Source organism: Coptis chinensis, chromosome 1 (genome assembly GCF_015680905.1).
Source record: "Coptis chinensis isolate HL-2020 chromosome 1, ASM1568090v1, whole genome shotgun sequence".
NCBI classification, from domain to species: domain Eukaryota; kingdom Viridiplantae; phylum Streptophyta; class Magnoliopsida; order Ranunculales; family Ranunculaceae; genus Coptis; species Coptis chinensis.
In genome coordinates this window covers 4,709,627-4,734,739 of record NC_141456.1, presented here as the reverse complement: position 1 = coordinate 4,734,739, position 25,113 = coordinate 4,709,627, and the positions used below count along the sequence as shown (strand labels likewise).

Sequence of the window (25,113 nt, the reverse complement as noted above, 5' to 3'; positions counted from 1 at the left end):
CAAAAACTTAAATCCTGTCATAACCTGAAAATCAAACAATACAATTCTCATAGATCAACCATACCAAAATATATAACTTCATATTTATACATAACACAAATTACTTCTAAAACTAAAAGACAACTCATTAAATATTAAAGAAGACTTTGCATAATTTTTCACCTGGGGCTAATTCTAGTAATGAAATAGAAAAATAAAATAAAATAAATACTCCACGCCCACTTATCGAGTTCCTCATTTCTCTCATTCTCCCCTCTATGCATACTTTTCACACCATTCTGCTACCATATGGATAAATGCCATGGAGCAAAGACTACAATCATGTTCTTTGAAAAATTATGGCAATTTAACTTTGTACCCCAAAACAAACCACATACACATGATTTTTTAGACTTGATACATTTAGCATATTGTTTACAAAAGAGATGGTTCTCAAAATAAAATAATCTCTATTCTTATTTTTAAGTATCCACGCTTATCAAAAAAAACCACCTATCATAAAAATCTACATAGCATATATATGGATACAACATATTCTTTAATTTATAAACCAATAAAAGTAACATTCTTTAATTTCTCACTCACCTTTTCTCATTGGTATCGATGTTCTTAGAGAAGAACTTCCGGGTATTTACATTTGTGGTACAATTTCTTGCATTAGGTGGAAGAAAAACGGATATTCTTTTGAAGAAGTACATCCGACATGGCCACATAGAGTTGCCCATGACTGAAAAACTGGTGTCCTCAAATCAATGCCAACATATTTCAGCTGATCGACCTTGCGACTTATTAATTGTCATGGCATAAGCTAGTCATTTAACAGTGGAATTGTCGCCTTGATAGTTTGAAAGGCAACTCTGAATTTGAGGGAGCCAGAGATATTCTTGGGATGAGTACCGATTTCCAAATTTCTCTCCACCAAAATTTTGGCTTGAAGGACTTTATCACAGACATTGAAGCACCATAAGTCGCGGTCCCATTGCAAAGGCCATCTTTAGGTGCTATGTTCCCGAAAGCAACATTATAGGGCATCCGTGTTTTAACTTGAGATTGAAAGGTGGTAAGCTAGAAGGGTCGAGGGAGTTGAGAAACTCGGTGGGATAGTGAGCCCCACTTGGATTATCAATATCATCTTCGATAATTTTATCCGCAACCAAATACTCGAAAAAGCTTCACCGGGAACAAAATTCAGTGCAACCTCATTAATTGCACTCACATCATCATTACGGGCGGCAAGAATAGTACGATCAGTTAAGAAATTTGGAGACGGTGTGTCCATAACATCCAATTGGGGATAGACAGAGAATATGAGTTCTTGGATATTGGTACACTTGCAGATTCCATTCGCAATTGTATGCGATTCTTTGGGATTCGAACCAATCTAAATGAATCAAAGCAAAAATGAATTCATTAGTTTCTAAAATAGTTCGTTTATATATGGAACTAATAGAGAAAAACCATTATAATTAGAAGACATTAATAACACACCTCCAACAAAAATCGGCTGAATTCGACATTCGGACTCGCCATTTCAAGCCGCATGTTCGTACCAAGTGCAAAACTTCTAAATAACTCCAAAGGAAAGAGCGCCAGATCGATGCACCAACAAATTGCTCTCTCCGCCTAACGGTATAATGTGTAGTGTTTGTTTAAAAATCACCACCAAGAACTGTAGTGATACCACCAAATATCTTCTTGTTTCCGCAAATATCTTGAAGTGTTCTATCTAAAAGCCTCAACACAAGATCTATGTTGCATGGGCACCTCGTCCCCAAACAATTAGTTTTGTTTCTTTAAATAGGTCGACAAGGTCGGAATGTTTAGCAAAGCCGCAAAAGTGGTATCCATCACATCAATTGGAATCTTAAATGTAGAATGAGCAAGTCGCCCACCGCATAATAACAAAGATGCAATTCCCCGATGATGCCACCATGATAACAATAAGGCCCATGCCGCGTGCCTTTGCAATTGTATTATACAAAAAAGTTTTTCCTGTACCAGCTGCTCCATTCAAAAAGAAAAGTTTGCCCTTGTCACCATATACTGAATCAGTCCAAAGAGGTGTAAGCATGAAGTTGTTCGTCATTAAGACGACTCACATCAACTGCAGCCTCTTCTCCTATGCCTTCATGCTGAAGTTGGCGTTGCTCCCAAATGAGCCTATTGCCAACAATTTTGCTCCAATCCTCCTTTTGCTTTGGCATGGGCGGGAAATCTTCCAATGTCTTCCCAGATTCTAAAAGGATTTGTTCCACCAAATATAAGCCGTGAATCGTTATTTGCTCATCGGTTGGATCCGGGATGCCATGTTTTGTTCGGCCGCTGTCCAAGATCATCACATATATACGATGCAAATTTGCTCCAAAGTAGATCCGGGTCGTAACGGATGACACTCTAAAAGAATTACACAAAACAACCTCCGCAGGTTGATATCCGGTTTTCATTATCGCCGCCTCTTCTAGGCATTCAGATCCACTCATCATCAGCTTCCAACAGCCCACGGGCAATACATGCTTCTTTGTATGTGTTGTACACGGTATCACCAACTTTATAAAGATATGCAAAGGAGGTAGGCCCTTTTACAACAGTAAGTAGCAAGCGTAGATAAAACCTCTCCCCGGCATTAGGGCTTGCAAAATACATCCTACCAATGGAAGGTCCCTGAGTCCTAGGAGTCCACTCTTGAGAGTCTTTGTGGAAAACATAGTGTCGTGGAAATTCTTGATAGGTATATGCTCGTGCATCTGGATCTTCATCACAACGTTTAAAGAAAGCTGTCAGTGTTGAAGTTTGGTCTCTGGCTCGGGCAAGAATTGCATCCATAGGATCTTTGCTATTGAAAACAACCCTATGCATACCTTCCAAATGAAGCGCCAATCGTTGGACACTTGGAAACTCTTTATGCATTGGATTCTGAAATAGATGCCATGCTTCTGTTGGTCCAATGTACCTTGCATCGATATATCTTTGAATCTCATCATTTGTTCCTCGCCGCCACCATTTGTTGCTTTGTCATAGCCTTTGTAGATGTACTTGTTAATATATTTAATGACCTTGACACGATGCACAAACTTCAACATTGATATGGTAGTCAAACATTTCAGACAGATATGCATTATAGGGAACAACATCTCCATTATCAACTTTAACCATTTTATTCTTCCTCTTCACAAAATATTTCTTGCCAGTGTCACGCCTTCGGTAAATGGAGTACCCTTTTTTATCCATAATTGTTTCCTCCACAAACTCTTTTGGATAGCCTTTGGTGCATCGACCATTTTCCATACATGAAGCACTCGGATCTCGATCACCACAGGGGCCATGAACCATGCACTTCTTCACTGTTTCAAACAATGCAGGGTGGGTGTCGGGGTCTGGGAATTCAGCACATACAAATTTATCCACTTGCTCACTGTTTCGAATCTTATCATCATGCGCGAGAAATAAAAGGCAATGCATGTGTGGAAGACCGCGCTTCTGAAATTCAATGGTATAAACATATGCAACCACCCGACCGAAGATATCATTCTTCAAGATTTCTTTCATAATTGCTTTTCGTTTCATTTCGAATACCCGGCAACTATTTCAGGGCGAAGTGTTGAAGTTTGGTGTTCCTTTAGCGATCTTTAATTTCCCGCCAATTAGGGTTTGCACCACCGTGAAGAAAAATATCCGGGTGCTTATAGTGTCGGGTGATAGCCATTGAATCTGAAAAATCTCAGACATGTGCCTTGGACTTCCAACATGCGAGGAAGGCAAAATGAACCGTTAGCCAATTTGATCGGGACTTAATCCCTCAAGTGCAACATCTCGTCAAACACTTGTACACATCCGAACGGATGGTGTCTTGATTTAGTCTAATATATCGCAGACGGTTCCGTTTCATATGCAGCCCAAGCATCAACCAAAAATTCATGCAACAATTTACACCCCAGTAAGATGGATGAGTACTCGTGGGTCGCTCAAACAAACGGTAGGCGTAATACAATAATTGGGTGAGTCTTGCATTGCTTGGAGCATTTCTCTTGACGCCCCACAACTTTAAATCGGTGACCAACCCAAATCCCCATAAGGAAACAAGAACATAATGCAAAGGCAAATAAGCGGGATGACATTCGCTTATCCGTTCCAACTCATGCCCTCCTCTCGCCGGCGTACAATATCACGCATGGCATCAACCTTACTCCCATCTCCGGTGCAATATCATCTGCGATCTCATCAGTTGTCGGAAGATTGTACCTTCGTCTATCCGAACGCGGATCATAGTGTAGATGGACCGGAACATTGTTATTCTCAGAAGCATTTTCAGTTAAAACCTCAAATGCTTGCTTATAGATATCACAAAACTTGTGGGTCTGCAGAAGAGTTTCTTGTATAGTTTTCAACACTTCCCTTGACAAATTCGGGTTGCGATTGTGGCGGTGATCCAAAGCAGCTAGGGGATCATAAATATAAAGTTGCGAAAACTTAGGTTCCATCCCCGGATCAGGCAACAATGAACCGATTTGGTGCCGCAACTCCCCATGGACAGTGAATGAGGTTGGACCACGCCCATGTAACACACGATCGTTAAATTTGCAACCAAGACTGGTAAAGGCATTACACACATTGTATTGCCGAATCTGCTCACGGAATAATCTTGCACGTTTATTAGATCCTTCAAATAAAGATTTAAGTGCCGGAGGCAGTGGAGAAAGAAGCGGTAGCTTAACTTTTCCTTGTAAACAGCAAGTTCCAAATAAAGGTCGGTTGCGCCTTGATTTCGATAACTGTTCATCGTTCCAATGAAGGGCCGAACAAAATGGACAAAGAACATCCATCTTTCCCAAAAAGTGACGGCGATTTGGAACTGGAAGCGCATGACCTCTATTAGAATTAAGAATTTCTTCTTCACTTTTCACAAATCTAGTCATATCATGATCAATTGCAAAAATAGACCTATGATATATCACGCTTTTACGATATGTTGAAACCTAACATAAGAGTGAGAATTTAAGCGCTTTTAACTTACATAGTGTTATCCTCACAACTTTGCATTGTTACATCTTTTGTGATCGAGGCTGGCTTTTCTCAGAAGAGATATCATACATTGATGAAGATGACCCAACTTCATGACGTTGACCTCGTCTTCTTAAAGGAATCTGCAATGTAATCGGACATAACATCTTTTAGATCTCCGATTTTGTTGTGCTATAGTCATTTGATCGCGGATTTAGAGGCACTTGCATTTCCCTTTCTCAAGACGTTGCCAGGCAACAGATCTCCGATTAGGAGGTGCAATAGATCTTTGACCGAGGCACAACAGATAACATATTGGGAACCGCAATAAAACTTCGATTAGGAGGCATAACATATAGCCTAGTGAGAACTGCAGTGGATCTTCGATTAGGAGGCACAATGAGATAGCCTATTGGGAGCTGCAGTAAATTTTCGATTAGGAGGCACAACAGATAGTCTATTGGGAGCTGCATTAGATCTTCGATTATGAGGCACAACCGATGGAGAAGGAGTAGATCTTCGATTATGAGGCACAACAGATGGAGAAGGAGTAGATCTTCGATTATGAGGCACAACAGATGGAGAAGGAGTAGATCTTCGATTATGAGGCACAACTGATGGAGAAGGAGTATATCTTCGATTATGAGGCACATCAGATGGAGAAGGAGTAGATCTTCGATTAGGAGGCACATATACTAAATTGGGGCGAGCATATCTTGATGGGAGGCACATATATATCGGATTGGGAGGCGAACAGATGTCGTGGTTGTGGAATTGATCGCGGTGAATTAACGACTCCTTTCCCCTCTCTTTCATTTCTCCAGTTTGTGGTAATGAAGTCGCGACCTAAGATACACCCGTTAATATGTTGATATAGTTGTACTCGTAAATAACAAACAATCAATATAATGATAGATATGTAACTGGACAAATATATATGTGTGAACAAATATATGTGTGTGATAGACAAAGTGAAATCACATATAATAGTATTTCATACTGTTGCAATTCGCTCTTGCACAGCTTGAATTCGCTCTTTCACCATGATTGCCTAGGAAGGAAATTATGCAGAAAGTTAAATGGTATAATAATTGAAATGATGGTTTAATAAGGGGAGTTCTGAAAACAAAAAGCGGTGAAATATTATACCCAAATATTGGTTTAGGGGATTTCTAACCAACTTATGTGAAACTCAAGAGAAGCTCATGAATATCCTCCTGAACAAAAAATCAAATTAAGTTCAAACAATGTTGTAATAGACTGATTGTTAGACAATATTCAAATGACATTTCGATTCCCGTAAATAACAAACAATCAATATAATGATAGATATGTAACTGGACAAAAGCGGGTGAAATATTATACCTGGAATATTTTTGTGATGAATGAATTAGAAACAAAATTGAGTCGAAAGGGATTATGACTACTTACGTTAAAACCACACTAACCGGAGGTGTTTTTTGGCACTTTTGCAGTAGATTTCTTGATCATCTTGATGATATCATCTGTGCCATTAAAAGAGAAAAAAATATATTATGCTTTGCAATTTCCAAAGAGCAAATGCAAGTGCCAAAGAGTCGAACAGAGTGGTAGGACAATAAACCCTCAAATTCACCCAAAATTGGTCTTGCTGCGAGATTGACAATTGAAATTGAATTCTCTCAAAAATCATAGTAGGCTCTCCAAGTGTTTACAATGCCAACCAATATGAGGCACTAAAGGAATAAAAGAAGTGTGAATAAATTTAGACTGCAACCATCTAAAATGCTAAAGATTTTATTTCTATACTGACAACCTAAGCACCACAAAATGACATGAAAATTAGATAAAATTAAATGGAAAACAATAAGAATATATTATGTATTGATACTTTTATTTAGAACTAAACAAATATAGCTGGGGAAGACAATGATGATATCAAGAATTAACATAACTTAACTTTGTCAACCATTTGTTTTGAATATGATCCCACGGCCTTGCCCAATGCATCAACACTGTTCGCTATTGGTCCATGGTGACTACGCACAAATTAGAATAACAACATTCAAAACAACAAATGCCTATGTACCTACTACCTACCTATCTCATTACGACTTACACGCACTTATTTGTAACCTATGTACCTACTACCTATCTCATACAACTTACACGCATTACTTAATTTAAGACAATAATTTTGTTCAAGGGCATGGAATGAGTTCCTAATATCACATATATATAGCAGCATTAAAACGCAATGAACAAAACCACGTACATCAGTATACTTCAAAACACTAACTCCTAAGTAACCCATAAACCCTAAAACAAATCAAAATCAGCTCAAAATGCCCTAATTGAAAAGCTCCATTAGATACATTCACATAATTATATGCAAATTATTCAAAAGCCCAATCATAGCAAAGAAAAGCTCCATTAGATACATTCACATTAATAGCATACCCTACCAATATTGAAGAATCTTATCAAAACTACAATCATGCGTACCCTACAAATTTATACGAAGAAACAATAGTAATACCCTACCAATATTATCTCAAGGAACCAAATCAATTAGAATACCCTACCACTATTATCTTAAGAGTACCCACAATGATTAACTCCGCCCCACTACAATCAATTGTCTCCCATTCAAACACAACAGTCAACAGTGCTACGAAGACTTATGAAGGGTAGATCAAAACAACAAATGAAGGGGATTGAACCATCAAATTTCCCCAAGTTTGCCTCCTTAAGTAGGCTCTGTGTTTCTCAGTGGAACTTGGAGTGTTAAAAAAATCGAATTGGAGAAAAAAAAATCATTGAATTGGGTATGTACCTCGAGTAGATTTGTAAGTAGCGGTCTCTAAACAAAACTCTAACAATAACCACCGGAAGTCAGGCTTTTTGGGCTCGAACCCGCGAGTAGATTTGTTGAAGGTAAAACCATCAAATTTCCCCAAGTTTGCCTCCTTAAGTAGGCTCTGTGTTTCTCAGTGGAACTTGGAGTGTTAAAAGAATCGACCTCGAGTAGATTTGTTGAAGGTAAAGTAGCGGTCTCTAAACAAAACTCTAACAATAACCACCGAAAGTCAGGCTTTTTGGGCTCGAACCCGCGAGTAGATTTGTTGAAGGTAAAGTAACGGTCTTAAACAAAACTCTAACAATAACCCGCGACCTGGAATGAAGAAAAACCCAACAACACCAAGTGAGCGCACAGCAGCCGTTCGATGGTGCTATAAACTGATCTTGACCGTCCTTTGTTTATTATTTTGTCCTGTAGCGCCAAATAAAACCTTAGCTTATTATATAGATATCATTAAAGTTAATCAGACTGAAAAGATGAATGCATATCTCTAATCTGGATGCAGAAATGTTCACGCTGGCGTACAGACTAGAGTATAACTAAGTGTAATGATTGATTACTTTTGTTTGCTTGGATGATAATTGTGCACAGAAGTAAACACTTGCCAACAAGGCCTTCAGGATCATTTGAGTAAAAGCAGCACTACCCTCACCCACCCTCTCTCTCTCTTTTGGATTGGTATCTTAATAAGCAGACGAGCATTATACTATCAATATCATATCACATAAAGGTTTTTGGTTTGTACCTGTTCTTATTTCAATTGAATCATTTAATTGCCGTAAGATATAAACATGCATTTCTGTAGGAGCAATAACTAGAGGAATGGAATTTAACCTTGTTATTATGTGTATGAGTAGGGAACAATAGAAGAATGGGTTAGGTGCGATCGTGACTCGCCTTATGAATTTGATATACGTGTACAAACCACTATTGAATATCATCGCAATATCAGCAGCAGAGGTTACAGGAGTCTAATATACAGGTAGATCAATAAATTTCCTGTACATTTTCTACTGTTTTAACTAATACGTGCTTAATTATGTGCGTACAGTGGGGATCATGATATGTTAGTCCCACATATCTCTACGGAATCATGGATACGATCACTAAATTTGTCCATAGCCGATGATTGGCACCCGTGGTTTGTGAATCGCGAAATCGCAGGGTTGGTCCATATCTTTAAAGCTAATTAATTGTATATATATGTAATTAACATATTTCTGTGTGCTTTGCATTGTCACTGAGATTTCAATTACTTGCATGTAGATACACAAGGACCTTTTTCAATGGAATGACATATGCAACTGTGAAGGCAAGAGACTACCTCTAAATCTACGTATCAATATGTTTTCATACCCAATTAGTGAGGATAAGAATAGGGGAATTTCGTAGGAGACACATGACTCACATAATGTTTGTTTGTGCAGGGAGGAGGTCACACGGCTCCAGAGTACAAGCCTAAGGAGTGCTTTGCCATGTTTAAGAGGTGGATAAATTACAATCCGTTGTAATTTCAAACAGTAACATAATGCATCGAAATTCATCAATTTGATCTCGGAACTATAGGAATATGTGGATTGAAGATGGTTATATGTAATGATGTTGTACAAGATTATCATAGATTATATGATAAGTTAGTAAGATTGGGATAAATAAGGGGTTATCGAAAAAAAAAAATTGGGATAAATAAGAATATTCTGTCTTGATAGTAGAGTTAGACTATGATTTATGAGAATAATTTATCTTAACTGTAATCTGAGGACGAAGCGATTTTGCGTTTGGTGGGGAAAAAAAATAAGGACACGTGACAGCGTTAAATAGATGGACTGCTGACCACCTTCATGGCTTCATCCCTTCATCATCTCCATCCCCCTCATGATTTTCTCTCTCTATCAACCTTCGTCTTGCTAAGCTTAGTTCACCCCATTGCTGAGCGAAGCGATTTTGCGTTAGGGGGACCAAAATAGTAACCCATAATAGCAATTTGTTTTCAAGACTAACCACTCTCCAATTTTGACTTTTCAATTTAATTTTGAGCACTTTTTCTCTTCTTAATATCTTCTGAGATTGTCTGCGTGGACCTGCAACACTCTCTCTAGTTTTAGTAATAATTTTAGTGATTTTAAGTGATTTGATGGGTGGGTGGAAATATACCACATATTATCTTAGAGATGAGCATATGTAAATTAACGGTCATGAACGCATGATGGATGGTTTACATTAACAGGGAGTGACTCTCAAGGACAAAACTGCCGAAAAAGTAACTCTCAATGACATTTTTTTTTTGGTAACTCACAAGGACCGGGTAGATGAAAAGTTAAGTATACATTTGATGCGAAATAAAAAACGGATCGGATAGATGAAATGTCAAGTATACCCCTGATACGAAATAATTAACGGGTCAATCCAGATGAAACGACCCGGTGTATTTAGTATAAACATTGAATGTTCATAGTCTTTAGGTATGAACATTGATTGTGTATGAACATTCGATGTTCATAGTCCTTTGGGTATGAACATTCAATGTTCATAGTTGGGTATGAACATTCGATGTTCATAGTCCTTTGGTATGAACATTGATTGGGTATGAACATTCAAAGTTCATAGTCCTTTGGGTATGAACATTGATTGAGTATGAACATTCGATATTCATAGTCCTTTGGGTATAAATATTGAATGTTCATAGTCCTTTTGGTATGAACATTCAATGTCCATACATCATTGTATAAGGTACATTCACCTATTTGGATATGAACAATCATTATTCATACACCAGCAGAAGGTATGAACACTCATTGTTCATAGTAAAATGACAGAAAGAGTAAAATCGGAAAATATTTATTTTAAATCCGGGCCATTTGTCCTTGAGAGTTATTTTCACAGAAAGGTATAACTGGCATTTAAAAAAAGTAAAAGGGCCGGGCCAACTTATTTTGTCCTTGAGGGTTCCTAATTTTGAAATAGTGGGTTCGTGAGTTACTTTTCCCCAAAATTTGTCCTTGTGAGTTACTTACAAAAAACAGTGTCCTCTAGAGTTACTTTTTCCCCAAATTGGTCTTCTGGACTATTTTCTTGTTACATTAACACTATTCATATTTTTATTACCAAAAAAATATTTTTAATAAGAAAAACGTAGAGATTAAGATTAAAACCTACAAAAACATAAAAAAACGTATTAAACCATCATCAAAACTAGCAAGGTTCTGGTAAAAAATAACAAGATAAAAATCATGAATTAAAATGTACCCATATATTAAACCATCATCAAAGGATAAAAACATAAACAAAATCTACACATCATCAACAAGACATGTTCTGGTTCCACAACTATCAACAACAAAAGGAACAAAATCTCTAGAAACTTGGACAAGACATAAACACATAACATAATATAAACTAGCTTGACCACAAAACCTACACATTAATCTTCCTAGTCGTCGTCCTCATCCTTGTCCTCATCTTCCTCCTCATCATCCTCATCGCCATCATCAACGTCGCTACCATCACTCGAACTGGAAGTACGTACTATCAGCCCTGTCTTGGTCCTCCCACATATAATCAGTAGCATCTCCATCGTAATAAGGGTCCCACATCCCTTCATCATCGTCTTCTTCTTCTTCGTCTGTATAGTCATCAGTGGAATAAGTATTCCACATTTCCTCCTCGTCATCACTCGAATAGTCAGTGGTTTCACCGCCTGACAAATTAGGGAATCTATGAAGAGGCATGTTGATAAAAAAAAAAAAAAAAAGAGAGAAAACTTTTGACTGCTTGATTGTTGCTAACAGTAAGCAGATTACAATGTGAGAGAGATAAAATTTTAGATGACTATTACACACTGTTATTTTCGGAGTGGTTTTAAAGATAAAACCATTGCGGGAAATGAGACAACGTAATTATGTGGGATGGTTAATTTTCTTAATATACCTTAAATGGTGATCATGACACAGAAAAACCAAGAGTCAACCAAAGACCAATTAAAAAATGAAGCGAATTTTGACCCTTTGTCCAATGTAATTCGTAACAATTTGTTGCCATGTATATTAGAGGACATACAAGTATGCAGAATTTTAACCCTTTGTCAAATGGAATTCGTAACAATTTGTTGCCATGCATATTAGAGGACATCCAAGCATGCAACCCTTGGTCAATAAATTGAATGAATAAATAATTATCAATGTACAGGAAAGTTACTGATAGTCCTAAGGCCATAAACAGTTATTAATTTGATAGAGGAACATGAACATCATTATTTTGGTGGGAAATTTGAGGATTGACATGTGTCCCCTATTTATTTTCAAATGTTTATTTCATGATATTTAGTGGCAACCATGTTTTGGCATGTTTCACCATTCATGATATTTAATGGAAAACAACAACCTAGTTATTTCCTTTATTTTTTTTTAATCTTATTTGAATTAATTATTTAGACAATATATAGAAGAGTTGCTGATATTACTAGGGTTGGACTATGTTTATTCCCTGGATAGAGGAATCAACATGGACATCACTATTTTGGCGGGAAATGAAGTTGGGTACCCAATGAAGTTTGACATATGGCGGGAAATGACCTTGGCACGTGTCACAGTAACCGAAACTTAAAGAAATCAATTGGGAGTTAGAGGGGAAAAAAGACCTAGTGAACCTCAATTTGGAAACCCTAACTGACCCTGATTTTTAGTTTCACTTTAATTTCCATATTCTAACCCTCATTTACAGTTTGAATTATTGGTGGAGAAATGAGGAAACTTAACTTGACATGTAGAATGTCATTAGATAAAATGCAAAAATTATTTGGTGGATTTAGTAAGGAAGAAATTGAGGATTTTAAGAAGTCCTATTTTCGAAGTTTTTGCAAATCCAAAAAAATATGCACGCAACAACTACACTTGTTTGTGCCATAGTTGCCAACTTTGTTATCGGATTGGTAACAAAGATTTGGTGTTCAAGAAAAGTGATGTTGCATTGATTATGGGTCTTAATGTAAACTCTATTACTAACTCATTCTACACCACTGACGTGAAGAACAACACATCGGAATTTCGTGTTAGGTTTTTTAAAGGAAGCACTTTTAGTGAGACAGAAATATTAGATGCTTTAGTGGTGGCGAAATCCAGTGGTAGTGAAGATAAAAGTGATATATTTAGGCTCAATAGATTGTATGTGTTGCTCCAAGTTGTGCTTCCTGGATCTTCTAGGACTGTAGATGGAAGGTATGTTGATCTTGCAGAGGACCTAGTTACTTTTGATCAGTTTCCATGGGGCACACCTTGCTCTGAGATGTTGGAATATTGTTTGGATGATATTTACAAAAATGTGTTAGCTGAGAAGGTTTCCTTTGCAGTTTATGGTTGTGTTATTTGTTTTGATATTTGGGCATACATTCACATCCCCTCTCTTGGTGGCTCGTAGGGCATTGAATGGTAAATTCCCAAGAATACTTGATTGGGTTCAGTTGCCTCCCAAGAACTTACATCTCCAGACCTAGAAGAAGAAGCTCGAGCCTCTTAAGGGTAAGGTTGTTGCCTTTGACACTTTGGATATTGAAGAAGAATAAATGAATGAAGATGTAATGAAGGTGGCTTTCAACCAACAGGCCACACAAAGTGCTGCATCTGTTTCAGCGGAGATGCTTCAGAGACAGGCATACCTATTGAAAAGCCTTGTAAGCATATCATTCAAACTCTGCATTATTTATTATTTGACATATGTTGTATGTATCATAAACTCTATTTTGTTGATTATATATTCTTCAACTGGATACATCAGCATTGCATTATTAATAGTTTGACATCTGTTGCATTCATAAGAAATGTTCTTAAACTGAATATATCAGGAAGTATATGTTAGTTTTGTGTTAACTCACAAGATAGGTTCTTAAACTTGATATATCAGGAACTCTATGTTAGTTTTGTGTTGACTCATAAGATAGGTTCTTAAACTTGATATATCAGGAACTCTATGTTAGTTTTATGTTAACTCATAAGATAGGTTCTTAAACTTGATATATATATCAGGAACTCTATGTTAGTTTTGGGTTGACTCATAAGATAGGTTCTACAACTGGATATATCAGGAACTCTATGTGAGTTATGTGCTGACTCGTAAGATACATCAGCAATTATATATTAGTTTATACATATGTTTACTTATTCAAACTAACTTTTGAATAGAGGTTAGGGTGGCTTGGAATGAGATCATCAAGTCTGAAATTAGGACATGTATGGAGACAATACTGCAAGGGGTTTTACAGGGTGGGAAGAAAAGTGGATTGGGTGAATTGTCATCATCTCAGGGGGTTGTGAAGGGACCTAGAACAAAGAAAACGAGGGGAAAGATATAAAGCTCTTCCAATGTTGATGCTGTTGTCAAAAAACCTACTACAAGGTTTGTTAAGAAGAAGGTTGAAGCAGTTGTGGAACAAGCTGTGTCTACACCACCTTATAAGAGGAAGTCATCGATCATCCCCACCTCCTAAGAGGAAGTTATCATTCTCTAAGAAAGTTATATTTGATCTTTCACATGAGGTTGGAGAAAATAGAAAAAGAGGAGCGGATGTTATACCCCTCAGGGAAGTTTTTAAGAATAATACAGTACCTGCGGGGTTTAAAATGGTAAGGAGGAGGGGTGAAGAGAAACAGAGTATGCAGTAAGTGAGAGTCCAGCCACCAAGGTCAAGTAAAGTAGAGGCTGTAAAGGCTAGCAAAAGGTAAACAATTTTGAAAAGATGTCAAGTCAGTGAGAAAATAAAAGAAATGGAGGCTAAGAGCAAGGAAGCTAACAAACCTAAAAGAAGAAGAAATTTGATTGGTTTAGGTGAGGAAGAAGAAGATGAAAATGTTGTTCAAGAATATAAAAAAGACAGAGGGCTGGGAGAGGGTAGTGAAACTGATCTTGTTGCAGCAGTTGATGTTTTGAGAGATATTAGTGAAGAGTTACCCAAGACTCCTCATGATGACTAGGTGATGGGGGAAAACCATGTACATGATTTTTTCCAAGAACCTGAGCTTGAACATGAAGGCCCTTATGATAATGATGAGGGTGCTCCAGAGTTTGTTGTTGAGGAGGTTGAAGAGAGGGCTATTGTTGAAAATGTGGGGGAGGGATTCAATGAGCATACTGTGGTTGGTGAAAGTCCCCTAGTCCTAGTCCATACTACAGCTGTTGTTGAGCATGTACCACTTAGTAGTCTCTTGGTCATTGCTGCTAGTAATGGTCCCTTGCCTATACCTTATGGTGATGTTCCCTCCAATAATGATGTAGATATTGATAGGGAAGAAATCCTTAACTCTGAAATGGAGAAGGTCACATTTTCTGCTTTACTTTTTGCAAATAGTGACATAACTCAGTTGCCTGTATTGTCACCCACAAGTCCACAACTGCAGAAGTTGTTAAGGTGGATAGTCAGCAAGAAACTATTGTTGTGTAATATAAAGATGATGCTGTGATGTTGGGAGTACATGATAATGATGTAGATGATGATGATCTTGTGGAGGGGGAAATGGTGGTCCCTGATGTGGTGCGCATACAGAGTCAAATGGCAAGTGAAATGGAAAAGAAAACTGAAGAAACACATGAAAGAAGAAAGAAGAGAATGCAAGGGACGCAAGGTCAGTCATGGGAATAAAAAATTGGACAGGAATGTGATGAACTGATCAAGTTTGCCCTGGCCAAAACATTTATCAAGAAAACTACCACCAAAGGTGACCTCCTCGTACTATAATACTATTGGAAGATATTCACAAGGTTGTAGAATCTACAAAACTGTTTAGAAGCTAAAGTGTTTGGATACAACCAGTCCATTTCAGTGCACAACTTCCAATCATTGCATGGAAGAGAGTGGGTAGATGGTGAGGTCAGTACACAACTAACATATTTTTCTACATTAACTATCAGCAAAACTATCCAATATCGTAACATAATAATGTTTAAAATTCTATAACTTTGGTGATCACCGTATATGTGAAGCTGTTGATCAGGTGGTACATCCAACATTGTAAGGACAATGACATTCCAGAAGAACAAGTATATACTATCATTAAGGATGTATACTTTTCTGTAAGTTATATCTCATTGGTTTATGGAATTTGTTTTGTATAGTTCACCTTACTGATAAACTACTTCATGATTTTGTTGATGTAGAAATTTATGAATAGAGAGTATACGAACTTTAAGAAGAAGATGGAAGACCAAACATTTAGTGGTGCAACTCCTGATGACAGAGTATATAGTGGTGCATATCATCCACATGAAATTATTAAAGAGTACTTAGATCCTTATGAAGGAAGGATTATAAATCAAGCACACCCATCCAGGGAAAAGGGTCTTATCATTCCTCTTCAAGTTGAAGGTAGCCACTGGGTTCTTGAAGTCTATAATTTTTCAAAGAGAAAAATCTACACATGATTCTCTTGGTCTGAAGAAAGTTTCTGAGGAGCAACTTACTATAGAGATTTATCTTACTTATGTCATGAGGTGTGCTGATCTATCGTCACCTCATGATTTGGGAGCCCCTTGGGCTCGTGAGTTTGTGGTTGTTACTCAACAACCATATACAAATAGTTATGGCCTTTTTTGCCTAGCTTATCTAGACTGCCTTCTGAGGGGTGTGCCTAAGGAAGTAAACAATATAAAAATGCAACCCCATTGAATGAGGAAGAGGATTGGAATGGATATAATTAATTGTGGGTTGAATCCAGATACTGTTTCAAAAAGCAGGCAAGAACAATTGGAGAAGAGTTTGGTGGATGCTAAAGAAGATGGTAAGTGAGCAAGGAAATCACTATGAAATAGTTTGGTTAATGCTAAAGAAGATGGTGGATGCTAGCTACTTCTTCTATTTTGTGTTTAGTGAAACATATAACTTTTTTGTGTGGTGTTGTTTCTGGCATAAATGCTGATAAATGCTGATAGTTGTCTAATTTTAGTATGTTAGTTCCAACATTGTTATTTCAAATTTTTTATGGAATTCGTTGTTTATGGAATTTGTTGTTGATAGTTCCTGCAATGCAATATGGCCATTGGAATATTTTGTTTCGTCAAACCTTTGTGTATAGTTTTTAGTGAAGCGTTTTTTATGGAATTTGTTGCTTATAGTTCCTGCAATGCAATATGGTTATTGGAATATTTTGTTTCATCAAACCTTTGTGTATAGTTTAGGCGGGAATAGTTGCTCATAGATGCACAAGAAGAACACACAATCTATACTTCAAACCATCTGAAAGGTACAAGGGATATTGTTCATAATGTTGATCCTTAAACAAATTACTTGTCATACAGGTATTATACTAAAATTAAAGCTCATAAACTACCAATGAGCTAACAAAATTGTGTCACAATACTATGAGGTTACTCTTTATTAAATATTTTTTTCCCGATGAGAAACTCAATTTTGTTGATGTTAAAAAATAGAAGAAGCTCTTTTGCTAAGATTGTAAACCTAATTTCGTTTACTTTTCTTACGGATTGAAATGCCCATATGAGATGAATGCTACTTCATAACATCTAAACCAAATGGGTGGATTTTGTGTCTATGAGGGAATATGCAAGCAATCTTTCGCGTTCCTACATGAGGGAAAACATAGAATTATCTTTTTTGCCTCATATGGATTTTGATGGATATTGGAAGGGCGACTTCCAAGGTAATATTGTTGTGATCATATTACAAAATATCAAGATATGGGTGTTTATCGATACTCAATTTTTTTATATGTATTGTGGATATATCTCCCTTTTTGGGGATATTTTGCATTGTTTGATATGCAAATATCGTTGATATATTTAAAATATCGACAAGTCAGTCATGGTCGATCCAATAGCCTCCCTCTATGACTTCAACGGATCACGAGCCGACCCAATATGTGACATCATTCTACCTATCTCAGTGGGGTCACATGAAGACAAGGTCAGCATCAACACCCGCTTCAGCATTATGGATGTTAACTCGTCCTATACTGCTATATTAGAATGTCGTTGGTTCCACAAGATGCAAGCAGTTCCATCAACACTTGTGTTGCGTTTCCCCGACCCCAGAGGTATGATGGAGCTCTGAAGCAACCAACTCGATGCTCACAACTGTAATCAAATCCTCTCAGTTAGCAAGCCCGCTGGGGCTTCACTCAAAAACAAGGGAGAGATCACCAAAACCAAGCAAGCAGACGACTTCATATCTGAGGTCAAGACCTTGCCCAAGACCCCCCGAAGCGAACTAACAAAGGAGAACACTGGGGGGTCAATCCAAAACACTCCTCCCCTTCCAATCAAGGAGACACCACCAGATACTAAGACCCCAGAGGTCGCTCAGCCCACCGAGGCGACTGCTCAGACCAAACTGAAGGAAAAGGTCAACCTATGAACTGAGGATAACCCTAAGTTCGTTTATGTAGGAGTTAATCAGCTGATATATCCGATAAATATTTTAAGTCATCACCCTAGGGAGGTAATGACAATTAGGGATCGACGTTTTCCTTATTGAGAATGCGTTCGACATAGGAATATCATCAATAAGAAAATTAGTCATTAGCGAAACCAAAGTTTGTCTCCATTTAATTGTATGAGTGTCAGAGATAATGTTGTAAGCGCTAAGGTAATTTTTCCATTATGCGACTCAATTCGTAGACATTGTGAAAAAACTTACGCAGCGGATAGTCAGTATAAACTTCGATTATTCCTTCCTGGAAATAAGCTTAAGACGTCTGGCAGCATGAAACAAAATTCAGCTGATATAAGAGTCTTGCTAACAAAGAATATAAGACTACTATCGGCACTATCAAATGATAATGAACAAATATGAATTGGAAATGTTTTATTGAGATTCGTGAAAAGTAACCAGTGCGAAGTCCGTATTTATCGTCTTGAACTCGTGGGTAACCATTGCGAACAGCGAGAATCTAATCATCACCACATAAACGATCCCACACGCAACTATGTTGTTGGCGTGTGTTACGTTGTGGTGTGACAGATATAACACCATTTTTGAGAACTCGTGGATTACCGAACTTTGGGAACAACGGAAATCTCATCCTCACCACGTAAACTATCCCACACGCTACGATGTCGTTGGCATGTGTTATATTGTGGTGCGATAGATGTGACATCATCTTTGAAAGGAATGGGTCATTTCAGACGTCATTTGTAGTAACTATTCTATTTCTGATTCGTACACGCTTGAACTTTCAAAGAAGTGCTTCTCGAGACATTTGACTTATATTATCAGTATCAGATTGCGGAGAATTTTTAGAGACAAAATGTGGTGTGGCCCTAAAGAGGAGTAAGACGATTTTTATTATTATTATTATTATTATTTTTTCATTGTCGCTAGGTTGACCTTGAACATCATGGCTGGGTTGGTCGTTAATAAGTTCATCTTGAACTTTTGTAGAACGTGATCGAGGGTTTTAAATAAGAACAGCAGACGGCGCCAATTATGTTTCGACCAAATATGATCAAAACACTAAGTGGTGATGAAAGAGATGAAAAACGTAGAAAAGTAGTGAAAAAGCGATGGTGATCGAGTGAATGATGAGACTGTACATTTCGGTTGCCTACATACCCAAATTATCAATGGGATCAAGTCTCAAGAACGTAGTTCTGTATGAAAAATAGTTTGGTATTTATATAGGTAGAGTAAAGACTTCTTATAGCTCAAGTAATTGCAATTGAACCTGACTCTTAATTGATGATTATCTCTTTGATCTGAAACGAATCTAGACATAAATTAATGTACGTAAGTGGCAAGCCATGTGACTAGGGTTCAGCCCTAGAGCCCTAGACACATGAGTTAATGGGTCTGTATATTGATCTATGATATTGCAAATTGGGCTTTAGCCCTGTTGATTAAACGAATAAAGTGGAGACTCCTACCAATGGATGTTTGCCACGTAGGTGGGGGTTGAAACAATTTATTATATGTACCATTCGTTCTCATAAGGCATATACATATAATATATCATACCTCATTCATGGGATGGGAATGAATCTCCAAAATTAAGAAATTAACCCTAAGAACTCAACACATTATAACACAAATTGCAAATTAAATTGCAAACACGTTTCAAAAATCTGAACCAGTTTACTAACCTTATTGTTACTGTAAAGGTTGATAGTGTGTAAGAATGTAAGATAAACTTTTGATCAGTAACTGCGAATTGAAATTGATTCAATTAACAAGGAAATGCGATCGACGGTCGATGGTTGTATTAAATGAAGTTAGGGGACGAGGAAGACAGATAATAAATTTTGTTATGTTGAAATGGTTAATGTAAATGTAAACCAAAATCTAATATAAATTAAAATCTAAGTTGTAAATTACATTTTTGCCCTTTTAATTAAACGTCATTAAACTTACATAGCCGGTTACCAAAAATAATACTAAACCTATATTGGGCAACCACCGAATTCGATTGGGCAGCCTCCAGCCCAAGCCCCCCCCCCAACGCATATCGGCTACCATTTTTTCAAACCATTTTAGCCGGTACCATCTCTCTCGCGAGACTAAACCCAAAAAAAAAAAAAAAAAAAAAGTTTTTTGTCGTGTTCATACTTCAAGTGTTGAGATGTGAATCAATAATGGGAATTGAAGTTGGCAACTTCACCCAATTCGAGTCGTGTTTTTTAAAGTAAAAACTTCAAATGTTTACTGTGAATCAACAATAGAAATTGAAGTAGTGTTTACTATGAATCAACAATGAGAATTGAAGTTAGCTTCACCCATAATTGCAATCTGAGTATTCCTCAACACAAGCATTGCAATGACTTCTGAAATGGTGAATGAGTTGAAGAAGGATCGATTTGGTGGGTCAGTAGCTGTGAAGTTAGACATCACTCAAGCTTATGACACAATGAGTTGGCGTTTTCTTTTTCAAGTTATGAGGAAAATGGGCTTCTCAGAAAAATGGATCAAATGGATAGAGACTATTGTAAGCTCCGCACAGATCTCTATCTTACTTAATGGTGGACCTGTTGGGTTCTTTAGCATGAAAAGAGAACTCAAACAGGGTGACCCCCTCTCACCCTTGCTCTTTGCACTTATGAAGATACTCTGAGTAGAGCCATCCACTATCTTAGAGACAGAAACCACCTCAAACCCTTAACCATCATCAAGGGAGTGGGAACTCTTAGTCACCTTATGCTTGCAGATGATATCATTATATTTGCAAATGGAGAAATAAGAGGGATTAGAAAACTCAATCACATCCTTCAAAGGTACCAGAATGCAGTTGGACAACTTATCAGCCAAGCCAAGAGTAAAGTTTTCTTTAGTAACTTCACTCATCTCCGAAAGCAAGGTGTATTGTTGGAATTGAATATGATTGAAGGTTTTCTTCTAGAAAAATATTTGAGGGTCACTTTGCATCATGGCAAAGTCACTAGAGCTTGTGTCATGCCGGTTCTGGCCAAGATTAAGAAGAGGCTAACAAGTTGGAAAGGGAAACGACTGTCTTTTCAAGGAAGAATTACGCTAATAAAATCAGTCCTATGTAGCATTCCAGTTTACAACATGTCCATATACAAATGGCCTATGTCGGTGATTAAAGAGGCTGAGACTACAATGAAGAATTTCTTATGGCCGGGTGATCCAAATACTAGAAAAGGTGTAACAGTCAGCTGGGACACCCCCTTTTGAAGGTGGTTTGGGGATTCGTAGACTCACGCACATGAATTCTGCTGTACTGATGTAGTTGGCTTGGGAAGTCAGGCAGGGAGAAAGTGATTTTGCTTTAGGGTGAACTAGTATTACCCCCCCATTAGATGGGAAATTAGGGTCTCCCCCCTAAATACACACAAAAATTTTTTGGTCAACCCACTTTGACTTTTTTTGTGTGTGTATTTAGGGGGGAGACCCTAATTTCCCATCTAGTGGGGGGGGGGGAATTGGCTCATCTAGTGGGGGGGTAATACTAGTTAACCCTTTGCTTTATTCATGAAAGCAAAATATTTTAATCTAGATGGAGAGATGAGTGAATCCTACAAGCCCACTTCTATTTGGCCTGGAATCAAGAAAGTTTTAACTGACGTATCAAACATAATGCAATGGGTTGTTGCTACTGGAGAAAAGGTCAATATATGGAGAGACAATTGGCTGGGAAATAAATCCTTGAAGAACTTGCTTAACATTAGCTCTGTGGACCTGAAGGGTTGTCGGGCAAAAAGTGTGATTTGTTGGAAGGAGATAACTGGCACATTCCTGATGCAGTACAAGCGGTAATGAATAGTGTCAATAAAAGCTCGGCATCGGTATTGCAATGTAGTGCTGATTTTGAAGACTATGCCGTCTGGTGCCCTGACTTGCAGGGTAACTTTTCAGTGAAGTCAGCATATGAAGAGATTCGGTCAAGAAAGCCGGTTGTCGAATGGTACAAGACTATATGGAGTGGATGTATCCACCCTTGTACATCAACACTAGCCTGGAAAATCATACAAAGGGGAATAGCAACTGATGATCGTATACAACAAACTGGTATTCCTTTATCCTCTTGTTGTTGATTGTGTGGAGCTGAGATTGAAACTAACAAGCATCTGTTCTGGCAATGCAAGTTCTCTAAACAGTTGTGGAGCTGGATCAAACAAGTTTTTCACATCAATACTGCCACTGATAACCTACAAGACATTCTGAAGCCTAGTCAGAGATGGAGCTCTAGGATACAAGTTTGTGGAAATCTGGTATTGCTTCATGTCTAGTGAGCATCTGGAAAGAAAGAAATAAGGTTCACTTTGATGGTAAGAAACCGAGGCTTGTGGACTGCAAACAGTATGTAAGACTACAACTCAAGATTACATGTAGACTCTCAAAAGGCCACTGCTGTAATAACCCGCTAGAACTTGGCATTCAGAATTTTTGGAATGTGGCTATTAGACTACGTAGGGCACCACAAGTTAAACATTGTAATTGGATCCCACCCGAGCCAGATACAATCAAACTTAACACAGATGGTGCATCAATGGGAAATCCTGGACCCTCTGACATTGGCGTCTCTTTCAGAGGAAGCAGAGGCCAATTCTTTTACACACTCAGCATGAAGATAGGTCATGGAGATAACTACAGAGCTGAGTGTATGGCCATCCTTGTAGGTGTTGAGGCAGCACTTCGAAAGGGGTGGAGAAAAATCTGGATCGAAACCGACTCTGAAGCAGCAACTAAAGCTTTTCAAACTGGTTCGGTGCCATGGATGCTGCAACATAGATGGCTAACATGCACTGAGAACTTGCATGGGTGGAGAATCTCAACAATTTGGAGAGGGGAAACTTCACAGCTGATTTACTTGCAAAACATGGTGCCACACTAACTGAGAACGAGGCATCTACCACTGATGGTCGACCAGTTTGGTTACACAAGTGGGAGGCACCTTTTCAGCTTTTCTACAGATTTTAATTGATACACCGTACTTGTTTATGGTTATAGTCATGAAGTAGGAGCATGCAATAGGGTCAGCATGTTGTCCACCCTATACAACATCTTTTGTTTTTGTTTCAAGTTTTAATATATTCTCACATACCAAGCAAAAAAATGGGTATTGAAGTGATAAAAACAAGCCAAACTGAAATTTGAAAAAGTAAATGAATGAACCATCCTAGAAAAACTAGGTTAGTAAGTTAGCTTATTTTATGTTAACCTATTTGGTTGAACACTTTTGCAGATCTATTAAAAGGTAGTTTAAGAGATGTCCAAGCACAAGAAACTCTTTATACTATCCTTATAAGTTCACTAATAACAACAACAATGGTGTCTGATTCTGAATTTTCTTTCAGGCTTCCAATCATCGATTTCACTAATATAGACTTGAAACCTGGAACTTCTGGGTGGGTTTCAGTAAAGGCGCAAGTTATGCCAGTGCCGGCCCTGAGTTTCTGGTGGCCCGAAGCCAACTCTTAAAATGTGGCCCTATGTGTAAATTCACATGTCAAAAACAAAAATCGATGCATTTTTTGCCTAGCGTTATTATTTGTTATCTCCTCTTTTTAGTCGAATTCTTTTTTGTTTTATGTAACAAATAAGATTTTATGCATCTTTTGACTTCATAATATGTGAAATAGCAAGTGGATTTAATAATTTCATTAACCATATATAAGCTACAATTAAGCCTATAATTATATTGTTCTTATTAGTAAGTTTATATTGTAAGGTGTGTTAAACTGTTTCAGTAGACTCTAGTGGTGTACTGGTGGCCCTTACTTTGCCAAAATAATGGGGGGCCAAAGCGCTTGCTTGTGTGGCTTTGCCTCAGGGCCGGCACTGAGTTATGCAAGCATTAGAGGAATATGGTTGCTTCGAGGCTGTGTATCCCAAAGTTCCTGTGGAGCTTCACATGGCGTTATTCGGTTTAGTAGTAGAGCTATTTGATCTACCTGTAGAGACCAAGTCCCAAAACATCAAGTCTTCAAAGTGCAATTTTTAGGGTTACATTGGCAAGCGCCCCCTTTGCCCACACCATGAGAGCATGTCTATTGCTGGTGTTCTAAACTTTGAGAAAATGGAAAGGTTCACAAACAGGATGTGGCCTCAAGGAAATCCTAGCTTCAGGTAAATGTATACTTTTTTGATCATATATAGTACAGGCAATTTCTTCAATTCGTAGAGTGCACTTCCATTGGCAGGACGGTCCTATATATATGCATGTCCTGGATTTAATTTTCTAGTACTCATATAGTCATATCTATTTGTTTGTTCCTGTTTCATCAGCGAAACCATACATTCCTATGCAAAGCAAGTAGTAGAGTTGGATCAACTGTTGAGGAAGATGATTCTTAAGAGCATGGGTGTTGAAAAGTACTACGATGAGCACATTGAATCCAACTTCTATCGATTCCGTGTTGCAAGGTACACTATACCTGATCAACCAGATGAACTGAATGAAACTAAGATGGGTTGTAGAGCTCACACTGACATGAACTTGGTTACTATGCTGTCTGAGAATCAAGTTCAAGGATTCCAAAAGATGGCTGCATAATTAAGGCCCCAGTCCCCAGAAGAGCTGGTAGACGAAGATCACCCATCAAGAATTCAGTAACCTTTATTTTGCTGGACAGGGTCGTCAGACAGGCTTGTCTATCTTGAAGACTAATTAATTTTCTGAATTTGTTATCAGTAATCTGTTAATTTTTTTTATCGAATAAGTGTAACTTATGGTCAATGAGCTACAATTCATGTCCATGTGCAATGCTAATAATTGGATCAAACCATTTTATTTTCTTCTCAATCATCACTTCATCAGTATACATCTGACAAACAGATAAAAACAGTTAATACCTACTTAAAATTGTTTTTCGAATTTTGG

The 25,113-nt window shown here is 37.7% G+C and overlaps 3 protein-coding genes, 1 long non-coding RNA gene and 1 pseudogene across 5 annotated transcripts; 3 read left to right on the top strand and 2 right to left on the bottom strand.

The window, feature by feature from the left end:
• Positions 1–3,045: 3,045 nt before the first annotated feature.
• Positions 3,046–3,564, bottom strand: LOC147521513 (uncharacterized). The gene has a single exon (XM_086565909.1). It carries the CDS (start codon positions 3,562–3,564, stop codon positions 3,046–3,048), a length of 519 nt encoding a protein of 172 aa, XP_086422035.1.
• Positions 3,565–5,787: 2,223 nt separating this feature from the next.
• On the bottom strand, positions 5,788–8,286 carry LOC147521512 (uncharacterized). The gene is made up of 3 exons (XR_015194129.1): positions 7,814–8,286; positions 6,430–6,503; positions 5,788–6,215 (listed from the first exon to the last, which is right to left on the bottom strand). It is a non-coding gene; the product is annotated as an uncharacterized LOC147521512 (long non-coding RNA).
• Positions 8,287–8,316: 30 nt separating this feature from the next.
• LOC147521511 (alpha/beta-Hydrolases superfamily protein) lies at positions 8,317–9,601 on the top strand. Its single transcript, XM_086565899.1, has 5 exons — positions 8,317–8,322; positions 8,698–8,822; positions 8,892–9,005; positions 9,107–9,152; positions 9,268–9,601. Exons 1-5 carry the CDS (start codon positions 8,317–8,319, stop codon positions 9,349–9,351), a joined length of 375 nt encoding a protein of 124 aa, XP_086422025.1. The 3' UTR covers positions 9,352–9,601.
• Positions 9,602–20,589: 10,988 nt separating this feature from the next.
• LOC147521510 (uncharacterized) lies at positions 20,590–23,124 on the top strand. The gene is made up of 5 exons (XM_086565892.1): positions 20,590–20,836; positions 20,977–21,440; positions 21,959–22,042; positions 22,133–22,298; positions 22,520–23,124. Exons 1-5 carry the CDS (start codon positions 20,590–20,592, stop codon positions 23,122–23,124), a joined length of 1,566 nt encoding a protein of 521 aa, XP_086422018.1.
• Positions 21,756–25,018, top strand: LOC147521509 (putative 2-oxoglutarate-dependent dioxygenase AOP1 pseudogene; annotated as a pseudogene). The gene is made up of 3 exons (XR_015198540.1): positions 21,756–23,682; positions 24,077–24,230; positions 24,519–25,018. The product of XR_015198540.1 is annotated as a putative 2-oxoglutarate-dependent dioxygenase AOP1 pseudogene (transcript).
• The last annotated feature ends 95 nt before the right edge of the window (positions 25,019–25,113 follow it).